This window comes from Girardinichthys multiradiatus, chromosome 21 (genome assembly GCF_021462225.1).
Source record: "Girardinichthys multiradiatus isolate DD_20200921_A chromosome 21, DD_fGirMul_XY1, whole genome shotgun sequence".
NCBI classification, from domain to species: domain Eukaryota; kingdom Metazoa; phylum Chordata; class Actinopteri; order Cyprinodontiformes; family Goodeidae; genus Girardinichthys; species Girardinichthys multiradiatus.
In genome coordinates this window covers 28510107-28534448 of record NC_061813.1, presented here as the reverse complement: position 1 = coordinate 28534448, position 24342 = coordinate 28510107, and the positions used below count along the sequence as shown (strand labels likewise).

General features: G+C 40.4%; 1 protein-coding gene across 1 annotated transcript in view; it reads right to left on the bottom strand.

The window, feature by feature from the left end:
• Positions 1-24062, bottom strand: part of plxdc2b (plexin domain containing 2b) — a 136480-nt gene extending 112418 nt beyond the window's left edge. The window contains exon 1 of the mRNA XM_047350523.1: positions 23667-24062. Coding sequence (XP_047206479.1) covers positions 23667-23754 — 88 coding nt within the window. The 5' untranslated portion in view covers positions 23755-24062. The remainder of the gene's footprint in view (positions 1-23666) is intronic.
• Between the last annotated feature and the right edge of the window lie 280 nt (positions 24063-24342).

The following is a 24342-nucleotide window of genomic DNA, read 5'->3' as shown; positions in this document are numbered from 1 at the left end:
CCACAAATCAGTTTTCTCTTCAGCTTATACACCTGTAAAGGTGAAACTACCTTTTTAGCCCTACTTTATACTGAGGTCTGGAAAAGTTCTCACATATTATGCCCCTGTCACACAATTACTGTAAATCTCCATCTGCTTTGCAATTCTTTGGTGTATGAAGATACTTAGCCTTAGGTAAATAAGATTCCAGCAGAGTTTTTCTAAACACCGGATAATATAATGTAATAATCTGTAGATAAGCCAGGCAGATTTTTTGAATATGTCAAATACTGTGACATGAGTGTTCGAGGAAAAATACAATGCATATGTCCCTCTGCTACAAAATTTATTTTATTTTACTTTATTAAACCTGATGCTACCCTATGCAGATGTATGAGGGGTCATAGTAACAAAATTAACTTGAAATGAATTGGAGGTGTATAATACTGAACATGGTAAAATTGAGTGCCATAAAACCAACTTGTAATTAATATTGCCTCTGTGAAAATTAGAATTTTATTAATTAATTAATGTTATAAATATTAAAGTTATCAAATTTAACATTGCCTGTTTTCATTCACTGCCTTGATTTTAGCGCTCCGTTTCTTACCACTTCAGTTTTATCATTCATTGCGTTCACAGTGTAATTTTTGTTACTTCCGGTAGAACAGAATACGGCAGCAGTGGAGTTTTTGTGATTAATTCAGCTGATAATTATTTGGCCACTTGGGGGCATGCATAGACTGTCAATTGAGCTTTGAACCTTCAGCCCAAGATGACCAGGTAATAATTTAGTATGGAAAAACAAAAGAAAAACAAACAAACAAGACTGTGACATAACAGCAAAAGTCATTTGCTCTGTTGCCCAGTATACATTTTACATCCTTCATCCCACTACACACATTATGCAAAACAGGCAATTAACATAGTCCATCCATAGGACAAGACATGATGTTTCACAAAATGCACTTTCCTTTTTTCACATAAGGACTGTAACAAGAAGTTTTTATATACACCTATAATGTGATAAGTAACTTTAGTTGCTTTAAGTAGCTTTGGAAACCTTTCTAACTATCTTCCATATTTTCTTAGCAGTTACCTAAGATCTGTTGTAAATCTGTTTGGGCACTGGCTGATTGCATATTATACCCCTATTACTGCAGTTTTATAACTGCTGTGCATTTTTATCCATCAACTCAATAAAAAAAACAAGGACACATCAAAATAACACAGAGACCTTGCATGCATGACAGGACTTGATTCTTACACAATGTGCTTAATTTCTTAACCTTTAAATACATACTTAGCTGCATAAACACATACTTAGATACACCAACATATGTGGCAAATTAATTGTTAGTGTATCCACAGCTTTGGAAACCTCTCTAACAATTGGGACTTATATGTTTATTTTTACCAGTGTTTTTAAGAGTTCATCCTGTTTGAGACAACTCTTCTTGTGCTTCAAATGAGAGATTATAAGGTCAAGCTCTGACTAATTTTGAACAGGCCGACTTGTGAAGCCAACATGAGCAGTAATATGATAAACTTTATCCAGCAAAGTTCTAAACTAAACTTTAAGTCCTACAGCTCATGCAGGACTATGGGTTAGAGGAACGTTTGCAGAAGTTAGAGTGGACAGAGGCTCATTTTTGCTTCATGTAAGTCATGTTATGCATTACTATCACTGTTCTTACAGAAAGCAGCACTGTTTCTCCTCCCTCAACAATCATTATAATTTTAATACAATTCATAACAATTATTAGCACACTGTCTCGGTAATTTCCTCTTTCTTCCCTTTTCATTTCAGACTTTTAATCTGCTGGACTGACAGTAGGTAAGGGATTGCTCTTGCACCCGATGAGATGCCTGAATGCCAGGACAACACCAGAAAGTCCATTACTCATCTCACACAAATATAAAACTAGGGCACAAAAAGACATGATCATTAGGAACTGGGTGGAACGAGAAATGAGACATTGGAGATTCTGGAAAACAGAAATGACTCAATGGATGAGGAACAAAGGAGGTATACATTTTCAAAATGTCATGAAAATAACATCCTTAGTGATTGTTCAAGCAGCAAAATTAATTCATTTGCAGTGATTTGTTTGCCAGTCAAAGAAAATAAGAAATAGGAGAGCTGCAAGATGTAGAAGTGTTTCACAAAGACAATGCATTCATAATATCCCCGAAAAATACACTGTTTATGGTTGTAGCATTAAAACTCTAAAATAATTCAAGATGTATTATTGTTTTGCAAGCCTACCTGCAGACCTGACTTTAATCTTTATTAGTGCAAGTGTGAAGTTCTGACAAGATCTCAAAATTAACCCAATTCTCAAAAGCTTCACATACACACAAACACCCTTTATAAGCTCACCTGCAATCAGACAAAGAAGCATATATTCATAAAGCTTTCAATAAACCCAATCGATTCATCGCATTCAGTCATGTTCACCATGACCAGAGATAATGTTTGCATAGGAAGCTCCATGTTAAGAGACAATCTAACCTGATGCAGCATGTTGCTCTACATCTGCTCAGACAAAACAAGATTTTTTGTAGATTTTATTTTGAGTCTGATTATTGTGTCCGACACATTTTCAGACATCAGCTCCTCCATATTTTATGTCTAATAACTAATAGCTGCCAAATAATTTTGTAACTTAGTGCACGTGTATCTTTGGAATGACAATAGCTTTCATCATGACATCTGCAGGGAAAAGAAACCTGTCACAAACACTGCTGTGGTTGGCTTTGCCAGAAAATGATTGGCGACTCTTAAAAATGGGGGCTTCAAAATCCGGCCATTCATTTTTCTTCTGGCTTGTAGCAAAAAAAAAAGACATAAAATAGAGAATGTGCATTCATATTTAGGATCTTCAAGCATATATCTGTGGTTTGACAGCTCTCAGGGGAGAACTAATATCACGTTTAACCTCCAGTTCTTGCTGAGGAGCAGATCTTCCCTTTTATCACTCCAAAACAAAACAAAAGGAAAATGTATTGCTTTGCAGATGCAAAAGCAGATCTAACTCTGACTTAATATTTATGGCTAAAATAAATATGCTATGATAAAGTTGGTTTGGCAGAAAACAGGGCCTAGTTGCAATGATCACCAGTAAATTGGCGTGCTGCACTATCTGTAACTTCAGAGACCTTCAGGTGAATGGGGAGCCTGCAAGACATTTAAACAATATCTGAATTTCCTCAATTTGAGTCTTTTACGAAAGACTGGTAAGAAGAAACCTATTATTAAATCCTGTTTACATTTTAATTTCCTATGGAGACAGCAAACGAGAAGATGCTCTGTTCAGATGAGACTGAAATAGAACACTTTCTGTGGACAAAAACTAGCACTGAAGGTCAACCTGAATGCATAATTCTCACAGTGAAACATGGTGGTGGCGGCATCATGCTGTGAAGTTGCTTTTCTCAGTAGGGACAAGGAAGCTGGTCAGAGCTTGTGAGAAGATGGATGGAGCTAAATACAGAGCAATTGTGGAACAAAACCTACAAGACACCACAAAAGGCTATGGAGGCTCACCTTGCAGCAGGACAACTCTAAACATACAGCCAGAGCTACAAAGGAATTGTTCAAAGAATATTCAAGTATTAGAATGGCCCAGTCAAAGCCCTGACGTGTATCGATTGAGAATCTGTTGCTGCAAGTAATGGATATAGAACACTAGGAATAAAGAAATAACAGAAGGAAGGAAGGTAAAACACAAGAAAGGAAAAAATGAAGGACGAATGAAAGGAAAGGCCCCAAGAAAAGAAGGACAGAAGGAAGGGAGGACAGAAGAAAGGACACAATGAAGGACCACAGGAAGGTAGAAAGGACAATAGTAAGAAAGAAAGGAAGGAAAGACAAAGGAATGGAACAAAGAAGGAAAAAGAAAGTAAACAAGGCAGATAGAAAGGAAATAAACAAGGAAGGAAGTAAGGACATAATGGAGAGAAAGAATAAGAAAGGATGTAACAAAACAGAAGGAAGTATATGAAGAAGGAAGGACACAAGGCAGAAAAGAAAAACACAAAGAAAGAGAGGCTACAATATTAGGACAATCAAATAAGGAAGTCTGGAAATTCAAATATTTTCCCATACTATTATTTTTTATAGTATGGTAATAGTACAATTATTAGTTTTTCTTTTACTGTTATTTTTGAAATATTTGTTAAAGGACCTTTACAACTATTTCTATGTGTCCATGGTTTTTATCCAGTGTTGGTTTTAGCATCTCAGGGCATTTGTACTTCATTTACCCTGAAGGTATGTTTACTATTTAACACTGGCTGGTTTAATTAACATCAAAGTTTTTATTTAGAGGACAGCATTATTCCTTCAGAGTAATATAATTGTTATACATTCAGTATTAAACCACTGACTCCAATTTCCTTGTCATAGATCTGAGAAGTTCTCAGGCAAAGCAAACAAAAGTACTTCAGTGGGAGTCAATTACAGCTACATGATACATCCTCACAATCTATAACAAACATTTTTTTTCATTTTCTGCTGAAGCTCAGAAGTCCTGGAGAGATGACAAAGTACTTGGCAGAATTGGTCCAGATCACAAAAGCATTCATTTTCAGTGACACTCATTGAGCAAACATGACATGTTCAGAAACGAGAGAAAGGGGAAGGAAACTATTGAGCGTTGCCTTCCCACTTTCTCATCCTGCACCTAAACTGTCATTTGTGTGAGAGAGAAAAGGGTTGGAAAGAAAAATGCAAAACATTCTGAAGCATATTCATCCCCCAATACCCACAACAAAAATTGCTATCTATTAAAACATTGAAACCAAGACTTGCACAGATTTTGTTCTGATCTGCTGTTGCATTTTATCCTGAATCCTAAAATGTGCACACACAACACACCCCATAATTGTGTTGATATCATGATGCAAGCTTTCTTTCTTAGGACTGTCTGAGAAAACAAAATTAAAATCTGAGTTTCTTGTTACCTGGGCAGAAAATGAGAACTGCTACCGGTCTTTTCCTTTTACACTGCAGGCACACAAAAGTGGCTCGTACATCTTGCAATTTATTACTGCAAAGGCTCAATGCGAGCTTTTGTTCCCTTCTCTGTGCAGAGCTCAGGGAATGATGCTCTGCAAGCAAACATGGGCAAAGCAACAGAAATATGAACACCTGAGATAAACTTAACCAGACTGAGTAGCAGATTATTTTTACCAAGACAACGTGTAGACACTGGCTTCGCAAATGTATTCAGACCTCTGTTTTTCACATTACAACAACAGAGTTCAATATATTTTATTAGAATATCATGTGATAAACACAGTTGAGGGAAAGGTGAGTTTGTTGCAAATAAAACAGTGGCATACATTTATATTGACCCTCTTTACTGTGAAACCTCTAATAAAACCCAGAGAAATAGGAGAGCTTTAATCAGAGAAGCAGCCAGGAGGCCCATGGTAGCACTGGAAGAGCTGCACAGATCCACAGCTCAAGTGGAAGAATCTGTTCACACAGCAAGAATTAGTCATGCACTCTACAAATCTGGCTTTCATGGAAAAGTGTGAACAAAATCATGGAGAAAAAAGAATTTTGGACTTAATGCAAAATATGTTTGATGAAACACTAACAAACCATCCTGACTGTTAAAAACAGCGGTGGCAGTATTATGCTGTGGGCTTGTCTTTCTTCAGCAGGGACAGAAAAGCTGGACATAGTTGATGGAAAGGTGGATGGGACTAAACACAGAAAAATCCTAGATATAAATGCCAAAGGCTGCAAAAGATTTGAGACTGAAGAGGAAGTTCACCTTCCAGCACAAACGCCCTAAACAAAGCTACAACGGAATGGTTTTAAATAAAGCATATTTACGTTTGAATGGCCAGCCCTAAATCAGATTAAGAATATTTGGCATGATTTCAAAAGTCAGTCAGTCAGTCATTTTCTACCGCTTATTCCAAAGTGGGTCACGGGGGAGCTGGTGCCTATCTCCAGCAGTCTATGGGCGAGAGGCGGGGTACACCCTGGGCAGGATTTCAAAAGTTATGATTACAAATAATCTGACTGATCTTGAGCTTTTTTTGGGCTAGTATTTCATTCTATAGATGTGTAAAGCTGATAGAGACATAACCCAAAACACTTGCAGCTGTAAATGCTGTGAACAGTGGTTGAATTCAAATGCAAATCATACTTTTCAGATGTTAACTTGTAAAAAAAATTACATTTTTGCCCACTTCACAGTTATACTATACTTTGTATTGGTCAATAACAAAAAATCCCAATAAAATATATTGAAGTTTTTAGTTGTACACAGGACAGAATGTGAAACAAATTCAAGACGTATGAATACTTGTACAACAAACTGTATTTAACCCTTTTTTAAAACTCTTATGTGGGTTTGCAAAATTATTTTCTTTAAAATTTAAAATCCTTGACCTAAAATTTGAAGTATATTGTGAAGTGCAGAGAGCATCATCTAATTAGTGTTGATTTGGTCCCGATGACTGATGGTTGTAAAATCTGCATGCTTAAAGCCCCAACGTTTGACTTCAATGAGTTTCCTTAACAGATAATGTGCAAAACTCCTTGTTTTTGGGTTTGTTTTCCACCTGCCACAAATACATGGTGCAATTATGATGAAAATACAGAACAAACTGACAGAAATGTGGTGCAACCGACCCTCATGGTGCTCTTCCAGCCAAGTGGCTTCCTGTTTACAGCATCACCATGAGCACAGAGCAAAGTTGAGAGAATATGGGAAGCAACTTGTGCCGTCAGAAATTGAATTTGAATTGCTCAGACTTAATCTGTATTTGTGTAATTTAAAATTAAATGCATTGGTTTGAAAATTAATTTCACTAAACTGAAACTGAATTTTATGGTGTGAAACTGAATTCATTTGCTTTTAAAATGTATTTTGTTGTATTAAAAATTCAGTTTGACTACTTTCACTTTCAGATCTGTAATTCCTTTTCAATTCCAAAATTCAGGGGTTTTTTGTGTCACACATCCGGGTCCTTCAGGATAGCCACAGATTAATCAAAAACAGATTCATCGATTTACGTTTCACATCAGGTTAAACTTCCTTTACGGCATGTTGAGCTGGAGCAGTGCAGCATGCATGAGCTTGGCGGATGTCAATCACCAAGTCAAATAAACGTCTACAAGAAGCGTCATGTAAATAAATGATGGTCAAACAGTAACACGTATGCTACCTGTAGCTATTAGCTAAACATGCCAGATTAGCATTGCGTGCCGCCGGTGTTACGTCGGTCTGCGTTTCTCTTGCCCTTACCTCGTGGTAACGTCTGTTGCCTAGCAACCGTGTTAGCGTGAAGCGCAGAGCTGTGAAGCCGAACAAATGGAGCCTGTTTCTACTGTAAATGACTACACGATTTTTACTTACCCTTTTACATATTGCTGATGGCTTATAATGCTGTTTTGTTTTAAAATGATATTGTTTTATGACATTAATTATTCAGCCATTTAAAATGTTGAAAATATTTCTTGTGTTCATAGATATAAAAATCTAACACTAAATAAAATACATTGATGACAAATACCATTTGTTTAATTTATTTGTAAAGCTTTAAACAACAAACACTAACAACAAACACATGTTAACTTTAGGAACATCGTTTAAATCAGTTTATTTGTAGAGCATAGTAATAATAATAATTATTATTATAGTAAATAAACCAAAAATATTAATATTAGATTTCATCTGATTGAATTATATCTGTTTAACTTCCACTCATTGGTGAAACCCAGCGGGATTTTGAAAACAATGTGCCGGCAGTCAGCTGTTCTCTCAGGATTTAGCGCACCTCAACGACCCGGCAAGAGGAGAGCGGCTGCTGGGGCAGCGGACGAACACATCGGCGCATTTGTGTAATTAAGCGATATCTTGATAAATTGATCAGATATTTTAGGTTTACACAACTACATTCTCGTCTAAAAACATTGTAAAAGTTCAGTTGTTTCACAGAATGCGCAATATAAACAATTTTATTCACAACTTTTCGGTCCTCCGGCGTTTGCTACTTCCATTTGAACAATCTACTTCGACCCGCAATGAATCATGGGATAGGGTGAGCCACGGAGGATACACCGGACCTATCCTTCAAATCTGGGGATAAGAAGGACGCATTTGTTGGAACCTTGGAGATTAGACAGCATTCGTCGCCTCATCCAGGACGTTATCGGCCTACAAATGCGTCCTTCAAAAGAATGCAGTCCTGAATTTGGACACAGCAACAGTGAATGACATCCATGAATCAGTAAATCCGTGTTTGATTAATCTGTGGCTTCAAGAACCCGGATGTGTGACACAAAAAACTGAATTGTGGAACTGAAATTGAATTTCAGACCTGAAAGTGAAAGTAATCAAACTGAATTTTCCATACAAGCAAAGCAATTTTCAAAGCAAACAAATTCAGTTTTAAACCATTATATTCAGTTTCAGTTTAGTGAAATTCATTTTCAAACTAATGCTTTTAATTTCAAATTACACAAAATACAGAATCAGTCTGAGGAATTCAAATTCAGTTTCTGATGGCACAAGTTTCTTCCCATATGATAACAGCTGGTATAACCTCATCCAAAAGTGGTGCTCCAAGCAAAAATCCACCCCTGACCTGCAGAAACCTTGGCTGTTTTTTCAGAGAAGGTCTTTATTGTCCCATTCCCGGTAGTTCTGATTCCTGAAGGATGATGTGATGACCAGCTTTGCAGATGTGGTGCAACTGTTACATCTCTATTAAATCAACATGACTACTTTAAGCAGGAAATCAGCAACAAAAAGAACAATGATGATTATTCAAAAACAGCCAGCACAGTGACAAATCATGCCCAGTTGTGCAGGATGCTACAGCAAAGCCAATAAATCTCAGCCAGGAGTTATTTTTTAAAAATATATATTTCCATTCTCTACACAAAAGCAAAACTTGTTCACTTAAAAAGCACATAAAGGGAGTTGTCACATCATACAGATTTCCTCTGTCTGTGGATGCAAGGTGGCAAAGAGAAAACAACTTTGATGCCGACATAAAACTCCCTGCTTCCGCACACAGAAAAACCCTGGTGGCTCTACGCTTTTCATTTCACCTAAAATATGCGACGGCCCCAATCAGTGGCAGATCCCAGTGTGTTTGGCCCTCTGAAAGCAGTTGCTTTGGGCCGTGTACGTTCTTTGTCAGGATGAGTTTGGTAAGGAATGAGAGAGCCGTGGACAGAGGACTCCCGGACACTTTCCGGGCAGAGCAACAAAGGCAGCAATGTTGGACCTACAGCAGTGAAAAACACATCAATGTCTGCCTTGGGGAGCCTGGCACAGCTCAACAAACATTGTCTGAAAACTGTGTACAACATTGACACGCCAATCACTGAAAGGGGAGCTTTCTTTCAGGGTTTGAAGCAGCCAGTTGCAAATTAAGCTGTAATTGATGGCCTTTGAACTGAGCATGCTAATAACATGATAAGCAGGCTAATAAATCAAATTAATAAGGGTTAAACATGATTGCAAAGACAGAAAAAAGTGCTTGTTTTCCTTATAATCACATTATCAACTATAAAAACAAGAAACTCCATCAGCAGATAACAATGAAACTGTCACCAATACATATTAGCCAACTGTTAGCGCTGCTACAGCTCTCAAACATTACAAACTCATGACATTATTTTTCTAACAGGTCCATCATTTATTACGGATTTTGCCAAAAGCATTTGGGAAAAAGTCAAAGGCCAATATGAAGGTATTCAACTATTCACAATCAGTGACTAAATAGAAGAAAAACAAAGCAATGCATGAGCACACAGAAGTAAAACATGTGAAGTGCTTTTAAATGTTACTGTGAAATTATGCAAACCGAAGAAATAATGTTTCTTAAAACTATTGAAATCGACTTTTATGTTTTGGTTTGGAGGCAACAGGAAAAAATATGTCATCTGAAAATAATGGTTCCCCTGGTGGATTTAGGTTTAATCTTTAATTTTGACTAACATGTTTCTTTTGACTGGAAGTAATATTAACAATTTGGATGTGCCCAGCCAGAGTCCTGACTTAAATCTAAACTAAACATTAGAGTGATGACAACGAAGCCTCGGTTAACTGGAGCTCGTCAAAATGCCAGTGGAAACATGCAAAAAGCTGGTCAGCAATTAAGGAACTGGTTGATCGATGTGATCTGCTGTTTTGTCAATGTGGATTTGCAAATTGTTTAAAATGCTAGTCAGTTTTGACCTAAAACTATTCAGTTGTCTGCTAGAAGGGTATTGATAAAGAGGGATTTTATTTTCATCACATTCAGTCCAAGCATACATCCAAATCAAAGAAATTAGGACCTTATGAAAAGAAAATTTAATTTTTGGAATGGCCTAGCCAGAATCCAGAACTGAATCTAACAGAAAATCTGTGGGTTTATCTGAAGATGGCTGTAGACAAGACATCTTCTTACAGTCTGATATCTTTGGAGAACATTTGCAAGCAAGAGTTGACAAATATTGTCAAGCCAAGATGTGGGATGCTGATGGACCCCTTTCAAATAAGACTGAATGCTGAAATTAAATCAAAATGTACTTCCACAAAGTATTAGGTCAAGGGTTTGCACACTTATGCAAACAGGTTGATACAGTTTCCTAATGTTTTCTTTCTTCTCCTAACATACTTGTTTTAACTTGACATTTTCAGGATAAATGTAAGGTTATAAAGTGAAAAAGTAAGTGAAAATATACTGTGTGTATACCATAGTATGATATGGCATTTTTTAGGTGAATCTGAGCTGTTGTCCAGCTGTTTGTAGATATCTTCTCACCCAGCTTGCAAGGGAGTTTGAAATAGTTTCACTAGTCTGAGAAATCTGAGCAGGGAAGACTAAAAATGTGATGTTCGCCCCAAATTTCAATCTAGACTTCCTTCAACTCCTAGTCTGGCTCTTGTCAATATCAGAAGGCAGGAGTGAAAACTACTACATGGGAACTCACAGAGAGGCACACAATGAGATCAAGTGTAAGGACAGTGTGAGGCATGTAGAAGTATGCTGTCAACCCAGAGAGCCTTGCTTTGGTGGGAAAAAAATCCAATTCACTGCTGCTGCTGCTTTCATAACCCAAAGCCTGTAGCAGGGGGGGCTGTATGGCTCCTCTGCCATTGAACACCTTATCTTTCTTCAACATATCCCGATAGCCTGTAACACTGCTCTCAACTGCCCTCTTGATAGCAATGCATGTTAGCAGTTTGTTCATCCTTAAGGATCACCTGCTTTAACTTAACTGTGGGCATAACATTTTTAAATGTTTTGCTGCATTTTTGTGTGGGAGCAAAAAGAAAAAGCATCAAGGAGGAAAACAGTAGGGTTAATCTTTAGAGCAACTGGATTTGTTGCATGACTTAAAGTCAACTAAAAACAAATGCCCATTTTACAGGATTTAAAATTGTTTTTCTCTATATGCTTTGGTCCTCACACAAAGGAATGGGACTCCAATATATTGAGATTTTCTAATTATAAGACATAAATAACCCCTTTATTACTTCGCAACATTATAGTGAACAGGGACTCATAACAAGCAGAAGGACAAGAAGCCAACTTCTTTTTGGTCAAGCAATGAATAAAATTCAGCAGTGCGACCATAAAGTCTGTGTTTTTAAATACCAGCCACTAATTTGTGTGTGTCAGGCCTATACAGATATTCAACCCCTCTAATACATTTACTTAATCGATTAAATCATAAAGGATATCCTGCATGAGCATAAAATCAGCTAAGCCTATAAGAAATGTTAAACCTTAATTCCAAGGCTAGAAGGTTCTTAGCCTGCTGGCTCAGAAGAGGGCTCAAAAGAGGAACCTCCGACAATAAGAATGGTAACTTAAGATGGATTAACTTTAGAAGACACGTGAACCACCCCCCAAAAAAATCCCATTTTGTAAAGAGACTCTCACAAAAGAAATGTGCCTAATGTGGAAATATAAAAATATTTGCAACAATCAATATACATTTACCGAAAGCAACATGTTAACATATGCCATGAGAAATTGGCTGGTGACGGGAATTGGACGATTTTCAGCTTGACAGACCACTTGGAAACTCAAAAAACTCTAAACACACCATACTGAAGCTCTACCAGGTAAGTATAACCACAACACTCTTCAATATGGAAGGTATTACTGAGGAAAGAAGATTCAAGTTAGCTATTTTCAGTTATTCATGTTGTTGTTCAAAATGAAATCAGAACAAGCAGGAAAAGATGTTTCTAGAAAGGGAAACAGTGTTTTGTACAGAGTCATGTAAACAGACATCTGTCTGTCAGGGATCATGCTGGATTTGAAAATGTTGGTATTTTATAAACCTCTGAGTTAAGGTAGGGGTCTAGTTGTTAACTATGCTAATTACTAAAACGGGATCATAAAGATGACCTAAATATTTCCTCAAAATCATTTTGTCAAGAGTTGCACAATATATTTTATCAAAGTCATCATCACGATTGTAATGAAAGCAACTACAAAAGACTGCTTGGACGCAATTGTTATTTGATAGAATAATATATTCTGAGTGTCATGCATTGATGTTCTGCATATTGATAATTATATTTGGCCAATTAGATAGACTAACTGTCCTTAATGCCAAAACCTGATATATATTTTTAATGCTTGAGATGCCAAATCTCATGGAGGATGATTGGGACATTATGTAATTGTAAAGAAAGAAAAGAGTAAGAAATCGTGGATTAGTCATAATTGAGTTGTTATTGTAAATTGTCTGCAGTGGTATTGCAATTATATATTTCAACATCCATCCTGCTTTAACCATCACACTTCCATCCACTGACTTTTTCAAAGCTTCTCAACTGATTCTGAAGATAACTCAGCAGTTCTGATTTTCCCAAACAAACCTCACAAAAGAAAAGATGCCAGAGTGATGACTACCACCTCTAAGAAGTCGCAACCCAGGCAGAGCATTGCAACAGCTTTTAAACTGAAGAAGAGTTTAAAAACGTTGGGCTTCATTAACTAGTGGCCTCTTTGCTCTTTGTCTCTCAGCCTATTGAACCCAATGTGGTGCTTCAGCTCTCTAAAGCCATCGAGCTTAGCTATTTCTCGGAGTGAAAGGGGAGGGGAGATGAGCGACAAGAGCCAAGCGTGACGAATGCAGGAACCTGGTGCTGCTGTTGTATGCTGCTGAGAGAGGATCGGGGGGAGGATGATACGGCACGGCCCGCTGCCGCCGCATACAAGACAGCCAAATAAACCTCACCGCTGCTGCTGCCCCTCCTTGTCCCCTCCCCCTTTCATTTATTCATGGCAGTTCCATTCAGCAGGTCATTTAGAGGGCCAATAAGAAAGCTAACTCACTCTGTCACTCTAAAATGTGTAATGTCAGAAAAATTGCAGACGGGGGAGAAGGATGAGGTGGAGGGAACTCTAATAGGGCTTCCGACCAACTTGGGAAAAGATGGTTGAACTGAAGCTGCAATGCTGCACAGCATTACAAAAGTGTTCAGACCCCTTGGATTTTTTCACATTTTGTCTAATTACAAATATAACTACATATTTGTTGGGGTTTTTTTGGACAAATCAGGACAAAGCAGTGCATAATGGTGAAGTCAATGAAAAAGTTGCCCTGGAGAGATGACACCGACCTTTTTGGGGCTTGCGGAAGCCTATGTGTGGTGGAAAATTAAACTCACCATCCCTAGGTGACATATGGTGGAGGCTGCATAATACTGTAGGGATTCTGCTGAAAAAAGAGGCTTTAAAAGACTACTGGAGGCTCACCTTCCAGCAGAATAATAACCCTACTCACACAGCCAGAGCTACAGTGGAATGGTTTGGAAGTACAGTACAGACCAAAAGTTTGGACACACCTTCTCATTCAAAGAGTTTTCCTTATTTTCATGACTATGAATATTGTAGCTTCACACTGAAGGCATCAAAACTATGAATTAACACATGTGGAATTATATACTGAACAAAAAAGTGTGAAACTGAAAATATGTCTTATATTCTAGGTTCTTCAAAGTAGCCACCTTTTGCTTTGATTACTGCCTCGCACACTCTTGGCATTCTGTTGATGACCTTCAAGAGGTAGTCAACTGAAATGGTTTTCACTTTACAGGTGTGCCCTGTCAGGTTTAATAAGTGGGATTTCAAGCCTTATTGATGGAGTTGGGACCATCAGTTGTGTTGTGCAGGAGGTGGATACAGTACACAGCTGATAGTCCTATCAGAGGGGGGGCTTTGCTGGTGACACCGTTGGGGATTTATTCAAAATTGAAGGCATATTGAACCAGCATGGCTACCACAGCATCTTGCAGCAGCATGCTATTCCATCCGGTTTGCGTTTAGTTGGACCATCATTTATTTTTCAACAGGACAATGACCCCAAACACACCTCCAGGCTGTGTAAGGGCTATTTGACCAAGAAGGAGAGTGATGGGGTGCTGCGCCAGATGACCTGGCCTCCACAGTCACCGGACCTGAACCCAATTGAGATGGTTTGGGGTGAACTGGACCGCAGAGTGAAGGCAAAAGTGCCAACAAGTGCTAAGCATCTCTAGGAACTCCTTCAAGACTGTTGGAAAACCATTTCAGGTGACTACCTCTTGAAGCTCATCAACAGAATGCCAAGAGTGTGCGGAGCAGTAATCAAAGCAAAAGGTGGCTACATTGAAGAACCTAGAATATAAGACATATTTTCAGTTGTTTCACACTTTTTTGTTCAGTATATAATTCCACATGTGTTAATTCATAGTTTTGATGCCTTCAGTGTGAAGCTACAATATTTATAGTCATGAAAATAAAGAAAACTCTTTGAATGAGAAGGTGTGTCCAAACTTTTAGTCTGTACTGTATATCTGTGTGTTAGAACAGCCTAGTCAAAGTCTAGACCTAAATCTAATTGAGAATCAGTGCCAAGACTTGAACATTAATGTTTACAGATATTGTACATCAAATAAGACTGATCTAGAGCTGTTTTGCCAAGAAGAATAGGAAAAATCTATTCTGAGTGTGGTCCAAAAGACTTGTAGCTATTCTTGAATAGGCTGCTGGGGTTCCTTAGATAATTCTGATCATTGCTGTCATTCGAACTGCTTTGTTTTGTGCTTTATTAAATGTCTGTGCTGTATACCATGTGGGATGATAAAGAGAAATAATTAAATGAAAGGTAATAAAGGTGGATCTACGAAGTATCAACTGCCATAATTTTTTGATTTGAGAACCATGTTTAATGTTCCTTTCACCTATATGTTGTCCTTTAGATAATATAAACTATAAAAGAATTTGCTTAATTGTAAAATAATTTATTTTATTTATTAGAAAAGAGAAAATCTCATTTCAAGGGATTAAAAAAAGAACTTTTTGAACAGAATGGAGACAGTTCAGCCCTTTCTCTGTTTACAGTAGATAAAAAATAAAACAGAAAAGACAGCCGCTGTCATGATTTGTGGCTGTTTTTTGGGTTCTTCTTCTTCTTCTTATTATTATTATTATTCTTGATAGGTTTTGAATCATGCTTCTGTTATTTTCCTGGTCATGCTTTAGTTTCTGTCTTCTAGTTCATGTTTTGTCAAGTTAGGTTTTTGGATCTGGTTATGCTTTGGTTTCATACTTTTCTAGTTATGTTTCTATTAGTTTGTATCCTTGAATTTCTGTTTTGCTTCAGTCACGTTGTGTTCTCTCCTGTCTGTCAATTAACTTCATTCGGTTCACCTGCACCTAGCATTCAGTCTCCTCGTTTCACCTGGTTCTTGTTCTATATATACACATCTGTTCTGTTCATTACTCGTGGAAACATTTTGGATCACTCTCTCTGTTCATGTCTTGTCCTTTGATCATGCCAAGCCTGTCTTGCCAGTCTGCCCATGTGTGTTTTTTGCCTTCACCGTCTGTAGTAAGTTTTGTTAATTTAATAATTTTACTTACCGTCATGCTGCCTGCTCGTTTGCATTCCAGGGTCCTCCACTACACAAACCCTGACAAAATGTTTCCGCCATAATTGGACCTCGCAGACGGTAAGCAGGAGAGTGCCAGTGATCGCTGGGTTCCGCAGCAGATGGAGGAGGTGATGAGACATCTGCCGGCCGATCTGCCCTCTCCACTGCTGCTGGAGCAGATGGAGCGTGAGGCGGTTCAGCGTCGTTCTCCACCTGCTCCCCTGGTTGCGCGCCCTGATACAGCAGCAAAGCCGACATCTTACTCCCGCTGACGTGAAGGCTGCAGCGAGTATGCCACAGCACTGTCTGCCAGGCTCGCTGCACCTCTGCCCAAGCCGCCTTCACACTCTCCAGCCCAAGATTCTGTGGCGACACCTGATGAGCTGGAGGAGTGTTTACGGTTTTACGCTCGCCAGATTAAGAGCTTCAGGGGGACCAGTCTCCTGTATTCCTCTCCTGAGCTCAGGGAGAAAGTCAGGCAGATGGACGATGATTACAGACAGCAGTAAGGCAGTTTTACTGCCACCCACCTCCATCCACGCCAGGTCTCCAGAGCTCTGCTGCTGCAGAACAGCCCATGCCAGGTCTCCAGGGAGCTGCTGCTGTCCAGCCCATGTCAGGTGTTTAGAGCGCTGTTGCAGAGCAGCCCACACCAAGGCTCCGCTGCAGTCAGCTGTCGCCATGTCAGCAGAACAAAGCGGCAGCTTAGTCCACGTCATGTCTCCAGAGCACCACCATTGTAAAGCCCAAGTCTGCCTCAACCTCCTCCACACGCCACAGAGAACGTTGGAAGAGGGATGCCTTGGCTCAAGCCACTGAGTGTCCCAGCGACGCGTCAGCCCCTGCTCAAGCCACTGAGGGTCCCGGCAACGGCTCAGCCCCTGGTCAAGCCACTGAGGGGCTCGGCGATGCCTCAGCTCCTGCTCAAGTCACTGAGGATCCCGTCGACGCCTCACTTCCTGTCCACGCCACTGAGGGTCTCGGCGACGCCTCAGCTCCTCCTCACGCCTTTGAAGGTCTCGGGGACGCCTCAGCTCCAGCTAACGCCACTGAGAGTCTGGGAGACCCCTTAGCTCCTGCTCCTGGTCTGAAGGCCTTCCAGGGATTCAAGGAGAGATTAGTCCTCATCCTGGCCTCTGAAACCAGAGACGAGGGGTTCGAGGAGGAAGCGCTGCCGGATCCTGTTTCTGAGGGGTTCAAGGAGCAGCTTGTCCTCATTCTGGCCTCCAAGGGTTTGCCAGGCTCTGTTCCTGTCTCCGAGGGTCCCGCTGGCTCTGTTCCTGTCTCTGGGGGATCGCCAGGCACCGTGAAGGCCAAGCCTGACTCCAAGCCTCCGGAGTTCCACCGAGTGCTGGAGGGTCCTCTATGCTCCATGGTCGACCTCCTGATCTGCCGTCCCGAGTGTCCTCTACTCAGCTCGGTCGACCTCCAGACCGTCAGTTCCTTTGTCGCCGGTCTCCTACACTCCGGTTCAGCCACCGCAGGTTTCCTGACCAACTTGCAGGTTCCCGCCGACGCCGGCCGCCACGGTCTCTACGTCTCTGCTGGCCTCCTTGTCCTCACCTTCGCTGCTGTTGCCGGCCGCCACGGTCTCTACATCTCTGTCGGCCTCCACGTATCTGCTGCCGGCCACCAAGGTCTCTACGTCTCTGTCGGCCTCCACGTCTCTGCCCCCGGCCGCCAAGGTCTCTACGCCTCTGTCTGCCTCCACGTCTCTGCCACAGACCACCAAGGTCTCCACGTCTCTGCCGGTCTCCATGTCCTCGTCCTCGCCTTCATCGCCACTGCTGGTATCCACGTCTTTGCCGCCAGCCACCACGGTCTCTACGCCTCTGTCGGCCTCCACGCCTTCGCCGCCGACTGCCCAGGACTCTGTGTTGCAGGTCCTGGCGCCCGCCTGAACTTTGTGCCTGCTTGTGATGACATCCTGGTTGCCTGCCTGACCTTTGGAGTGTTTAAGGTTTTATGCTCACCAGATTGAGAGCTTCAGGAGGACCAGTCTCCTGTATTCCTCTCCTGAGCTTAGGGAGAAAATCAGGCAGATGGAGGAGGATTATGGATAAGAGTAAGGCAGTTTACACATCTGTTCTGTTCATTCCTCCCAGAAACATTTGGGATCACTCTCTCTGTTCATGTCTTGTCCTTTGATCGTGTCAAGCCTGTCTTGCAAGTCTGCCCATGTCTGTTTTTTACCTTCACCGTCTGTAGTAAGTTTTGTTAATTAAATCATTTTACTTACCATCATGCTGCCTGCTCGTCTGCATTCCGGGGTCCTCCGCTACACAAACCCTGACAGCCGCAGCCAAACGGCATTAAAAGGACTGAATAAAAAAATGTCTCTTGTACAATTTGCTGTATAAAATAAGAAAACCTGCTTAATCCAGCCTGTTATATATTTTTTCAAATCATTATTATTTAAACTTTAAAAGAAAATGACTAATTAATTCAATTGTTTTTACTTTTTTCCATTGGTAAGAGTTACAAGCAGCCACTTTGGAGGAGCTACAGAGCATATGACTGTGTAGTAGCAGGTTGCAGACCTGGTCCCAATAAAACAGATTAAAGCTTGTAGCTGTAACATAAAAAAGAGTTAAACATTTGAGTTCATGTTGAGTTTGTGCATCGTTTTTGTAAAGCTTTCGCTGTTTGTTAGAAAAGCCACTGAGCTGTGTGCTGAGGTAAATATAGCCTGTGTGAGACAGGACACTAACAGCCTCAGTGAGAGGTGGCTGCACACTGACAGCAGCATCTAGCTCTTTGAAGACAACGCAGGTAAAACACAGGACATACTGTTTGTAGAAGTACAGAAAGTTAGGTTTGCACCATCATAAAACAACTCCAGTTAAATAAACAAAAACAATTTCTAGTTTGTGAACCATTGCCCTACTTTCCACTCTACATTTGATGGTCAGTCAGTCATATTCTACTGCTTATTCCATAGTGGGTCATGGGGAAGCTGGTGCCTATCTCCAGCAGTCTATGGGCGAGAGGCAGGGTACCACCAGTCCATCGCAGGGCCAGACACAAACAACCATGCACACACTCATTCATAGACCTAGGGGCAATTTAGAAAGTCCAATTAACCTAACAGGCATGTCTTTGGACTGTGGGAGGAAGCCGGAGTACCCCGTGAGAACCCACACATGCACGGGGAGAACATGCAAACTCCATGCAGAAAGACCCCTGGTTGGGAATTGAACCCTGGACCTTCTTGCTGCAAGGCAACAGTGCTACCAATTGCGCCACCGTGGAGCCCCATTTGATGGTCATTTACATAAAAGTTACTAATTAAATGGAATCTATACGGCTTTTTCAGTTAGATTACTTTTACCAGTTAGAATCTTATGATCAAATAATTTTGACTGTATTTTATTATTACTGGATTAACTTTTACAGCATTTAATAGGGTCTGAATCAGGCTGTGTGACTAGATCTCTATTGAGATCAAATGAATTGAAATTAATTCTTTATTACTGCATATTAATTAGACCTTTTTGTCCTGTAAAGATACATTTTTGGGCGTTGAATATAAGTATGGGCGATATAGACTTTCAGTCTTTTCACAATATTTTGTGGTGTTAATTGTGAAGATGATAATAATGTTTAATTTCCCATCTGTATTTCAGAGTTCCGCTTTCAGTATGTTTGACACAGGAAGGTCATGTGTGGCGCTCCAACTTCCATTTCCTCTGTTAGTTAATCATCAGCTTCCTTGTAAATAACCCGATAGTGCAAATGTAACAACAGTTACAGTTCCATAAAACAGCGCTTACATAGACAGCTGTGACATTTTTGAGATTGTAGTTGTTTTAGTATGGCAGAACTCTGGTTTGGTCATAGACCCTCTCAGAGTAACCATTAGCTTTACCCCCCAGAACCAGCTAATTCAAATTTATAACAGTTCGAGAAGCCAAAAGTGCCATCTAATGGGGGTAAGATATTAACTGCTCATAACCTTTTAACAGAACCACACTTGCTAAAGCCTGAACAATCCCTTTAAGTAGGTACTGAAAACGGAGGTCATAAATTTGTCTGCTCACCCCTGATGAGATTATTGAACCAGTGACTTCAAAGTATATCCTTACCTTTGTTTCTTTGTTTTATAGTTTGTAAACATAAAAAAAAAAACTGTGAAATTCAGCTATTTTTCTAACACAGAACTATGAAAGAATAATTTACCAGTACATAGGTATTTTATGATGTTACAAGCTTATTCTAAAACCACTTTAAATAGTTTTCTTTAAAAAAGTATGAATAAAATAGTTAATAATGACAAAGGGAAAACATGTTTTCAGGCATTTTTGTAAATTTGCACACAAAAAAAAAAATATTTCAACATAACAGGTACATAGGTTTTTACAGTTGTTGCTATGACATTAAAAGTTGAGTTCAGGTGCATCTGATTTCCACTGATCATCCATGGGATACTTCACCAACGACTTGTGAGATCACCTGTGGTAATTCAGTTGGTTAGACATGATTTAGAATGACACCTGTATGTAAGGTCAGTACATAGACTAACAGCAACAAAGGTCAATTTAATCCTTTGAGAGGAGAAAAGACATTTTCTGGTCTGAAGAAACCAAAATAGAAAATTTGAATGTCGTGAAAAACAGGTTTTGACCATCAAATGGCTAATGCCATTCTACTGTCAAGTATGGTGGTGCCAGTGTAATGCCGTAGGGATGGTTGGGAATCTTCTTTGCAATAGGAGCTGAGCAGCTGGGCTGCACAGAGGGTAGGATGACAGCAGTCAAATACAGACATTCCTTAAAGATGCCTACCCCAGAGTGCTCTGGACCTTAAAGTAAGGCAATGATCTATTATCCAACACAACCGTGACACACAGCCAAGATAACAAAGAAGTGGCTTCAGCAGCAATCTTTGAATGTCCTCAAGAGGCCCAGCCAGAGCCTTGATTTAAATCCAATTAAAATCTATAGAACAGCCTAAAATGCCCATCTATCTACTCTGCTGATCCAAAATGACTGAACCTTAGAGGATGTGAAAAGAAGAATGGGAGGGAATACCCCAAAACGGGTAGCTTGTAGAGACATAGCCAAGAAGACTCAAGACCTTCACTTCTGCCAAATGTGCTTCAACATACATTTTAAGTCATGTGTGTGAAAACTTTACAAAATGTTTTGCTAAATTATATGCGATGAAATAATAGTAAGCATATAATATACAGATAACATTGTTATAAATGTAATAATCAACATGGTATATTATTTTGCAGCAAAACAATTGCTGCTTTTCTGTTTTAATTAATTAACTGCAGTTAGATCACGTTTTGCGAAACATCATAGCGGCCCATGCCTACACACAACAGGAGCCAATAAAGCCATGTCATGTAATTCATTAGAGTTCTCATTACAGAACTACATTTGCTTGCAGCACACACTATACATGTGCCTGAGTATGTGTTTTTATGTCTGCAGAGGCAGCTCCTGGCAGCATGATGGATGAAGAACAGAGCGTCTGAGCTGGAGACGTCCACGCTGCTACAGTCTGAGAGCAGCCTACAACCTCTTTCAGCCCTTCTCCAGTGTGTGAAGAAAGGAAATTCCACATGCAGCTGCAATCTTTGCACATTAACACCCTCCAACACAAACCCTTTAACATCAAACCACATTGTTAAATGAGCCAAAACTCTCTCCCATGCTCTCCACTCATATCACATGGGCAAACACTCTCCAGATTGTAGTGAACATCTCTTTTTTCCATTCAGGTGAAAGCAATGGAACACAAATTGACCAAAAAAGTAATCCCCGATTTTGTGAGAGTGCCACCGCTAAGCGTAACACGGAACCTGAAAAATATGCTGTTCTAAGCTCACGGGAAGTTGTGTAATTTTACCCAGATGTTTTCCTTAGTTCATCTGACTAATAAATGCAAGAAGGGGAAATGAATTCCTCAGCCACTCCTCACATCTTAGGCCCTGCTGGAGCTGCTGGGACACTTTTCCAATGGTCTGAAAGCTTTCTTGGAGTGAATGGTGCATTAAATCCTCCCTGTGGAGTGGCTGATTTTGGAAAAGTCATTTTAGGCTCTATTAATGAGTGCCAATCTAAGCAAGGACAGGGGGCTCCTCGTTCCAGCTGCACAGGAGTTAAGGTCATTCAACAAGGAGGGGAGCACCTCCGCCACACGTCTAAAAATACTGCCCTACATACAAATACGTCTGGCTCACCCAGGAGAAGGTTTTATTTTTGTGTATGTTGATGCAGCAAAGAATTCCTCTATTTATAATTGCCAAAACCATCTTTAATCTGCAACTGTGGGGAAGAATACATGTGTGAGCGTCTGCAAAACATTTCTGCAGATCCCTGAGGCATGCTATCGGACACATGTGAGTTTAATCTGCAGTCACTGTCAGAGGACGAGAATTTCCCTGACCGCTATCTGTAATGAAAAACAAGACCTCGCCTGTGTGAGCAGAATCTTTACTGGCTCAAATTTATCACCCCGCTAGATCTGAGATCGTAGGGGAACTTCTGGTGTCTTCAGCCTCCATTCTTCACAGTGGACTAGTGGCTCTTATGAGGGACAGGACGTCCACAAGAAGAGGAAGCACCTAAACTGTGCATTTTTTTCTGATGTGTGGAAAGTTACAAATAGTTGATGCCTATTTAGGCATCACGTATTTATAGGCATAGGTGATGTTTATAGGTGTGGTCATTGCCGGCCCTGGTTTCTACTTAGTGGCACTACTGCTGTTAGCACAGCAATACTGTCGATCATATTAGCGGCTGTGTCTACCATCAATCGAACAAAGCCCAAGTGAAGCTCTAGTTACCCTGTCGCTGTTGTCACTGCCTTTAGGGGAATTTTGGGGCAACCACATATTCACAGACAAGGTATAGTTCTGTGGAAGTTTTTATAGCGGCAGAATTCGCAAAAGCATTAAAACAAAGTGACAACAATTCATGGAAAACACATGGGATAGCAGATCGGTTGCTCCGCTTAGCTGATCAATTTGTAAGTTAACCGTAACTATAGATACAGTAGCTTTGGGCTGGGAGGCAGAAAGAAGGGTTTGCTCATGATGCCATTTACCCAAGAACTGTCACTGATGGCTGTATAATACTTAGTAGCAATTCTTGCATAAATGGCTCCCTAAGCAAGCTCCTTCTTCTGCCAACCCTGTGACTAATTAAAAAAGGAGGAAATCATCTGATGGTAAATGGACTGGCTGCTCAAAGCACTTTAGACTAAAGCCACATTCACTCAGATTCATCACAGATCAGTAGGCAAGTTGAGGTTAAGTGCCTTGCCCAGGGCACAGGAGAAAGGTGGAATCGAACCCACAACCCTCAGAATCCAAGACGATGGCTACATGCATGAACACAAGAAAAACCTGTTCAAAGTTTGGTTTTTGCATGTGTGCCAATCCATTTCTAATGACACCCAGGGCAATCGCCCATATATAAAAACCACCACTGATAGTACAGTACATCAAGTCAACCTGTTGTGCACAAGTAAAGAAAATACATGACACTAACGACTGGGATAAGAAAAAGGTATTTGATGCAAGTTTGTAGGCAATTAAAGCCTTTTTTTTTGTTTTTGTTTAATGATCTAATGATTCCTAAAAATAAAGCTACAACAGCCTGGGGACTTTTTCCTGCACACATTTTATAGAAGGCTGGCAAAGAAGAGGGTCTTCGCTGCAACAAATCCACTTTCCACCAGCTTTCTTACCATTTTATCATAATTTCGTTACTGACAAGCGCTAGTCCTAACACGCAGGTCTGAGTAAAGGCTGAGGGCTCTTACCGTCACCGATCTCCGCTTGGGTATTCCACACACAGAGCAACAATAAAAGAACTCCAACGAGAAGCCGGGACGTCTTCATTGCGGCCATATCCAAGTTCTTATTTATCTCTCTCTCTTTTATTTTAATATTTTTCCCCCAACGGAGTCCGTGTTCGCTCCTGCACCGACAGCCCCTAACTCTCCAGCAGCCAGCCGTCCCTGCTGCTTTTAAAAGAGGCAAGACCTGCCTGCGCTGCACTGAACTCTGTTTGTTTTTTTCTTCCTCTTGTCTCCGAATGTGCGCCGCTCTGCGCGCTCCTGGGGCGCGCTCTGAACTGAACCAGAGCTGGAGATATCTGGGGAAAGAGGGAGTTTCAAGCGTAAAAAATGTGCAGCTCAGCTCCACATGGTGCTGTAGTCCCAGCTGCTGGGTGCAGAAAGAAGCAAGAAGGCGCTCCTGGAGAACACGGTGCGCTCTCACCGTCATCAACGCCTCAGAGCCAATGGCTTTCATCCACCTTCGAACCCGCAATTATCAGAGAAAAGCGGGAAAATGCATATTATAGTGTTTTGCTCTTATTCTTTACGTTTGTATTTATAATAAATAACCTTAAAACATCTTTCACCTTTTGCACAGGTTAGTTAGAGCGCCCTCTTCAGGTGTAACATATTTTGTAAAATTTATTTTCATGCAAGA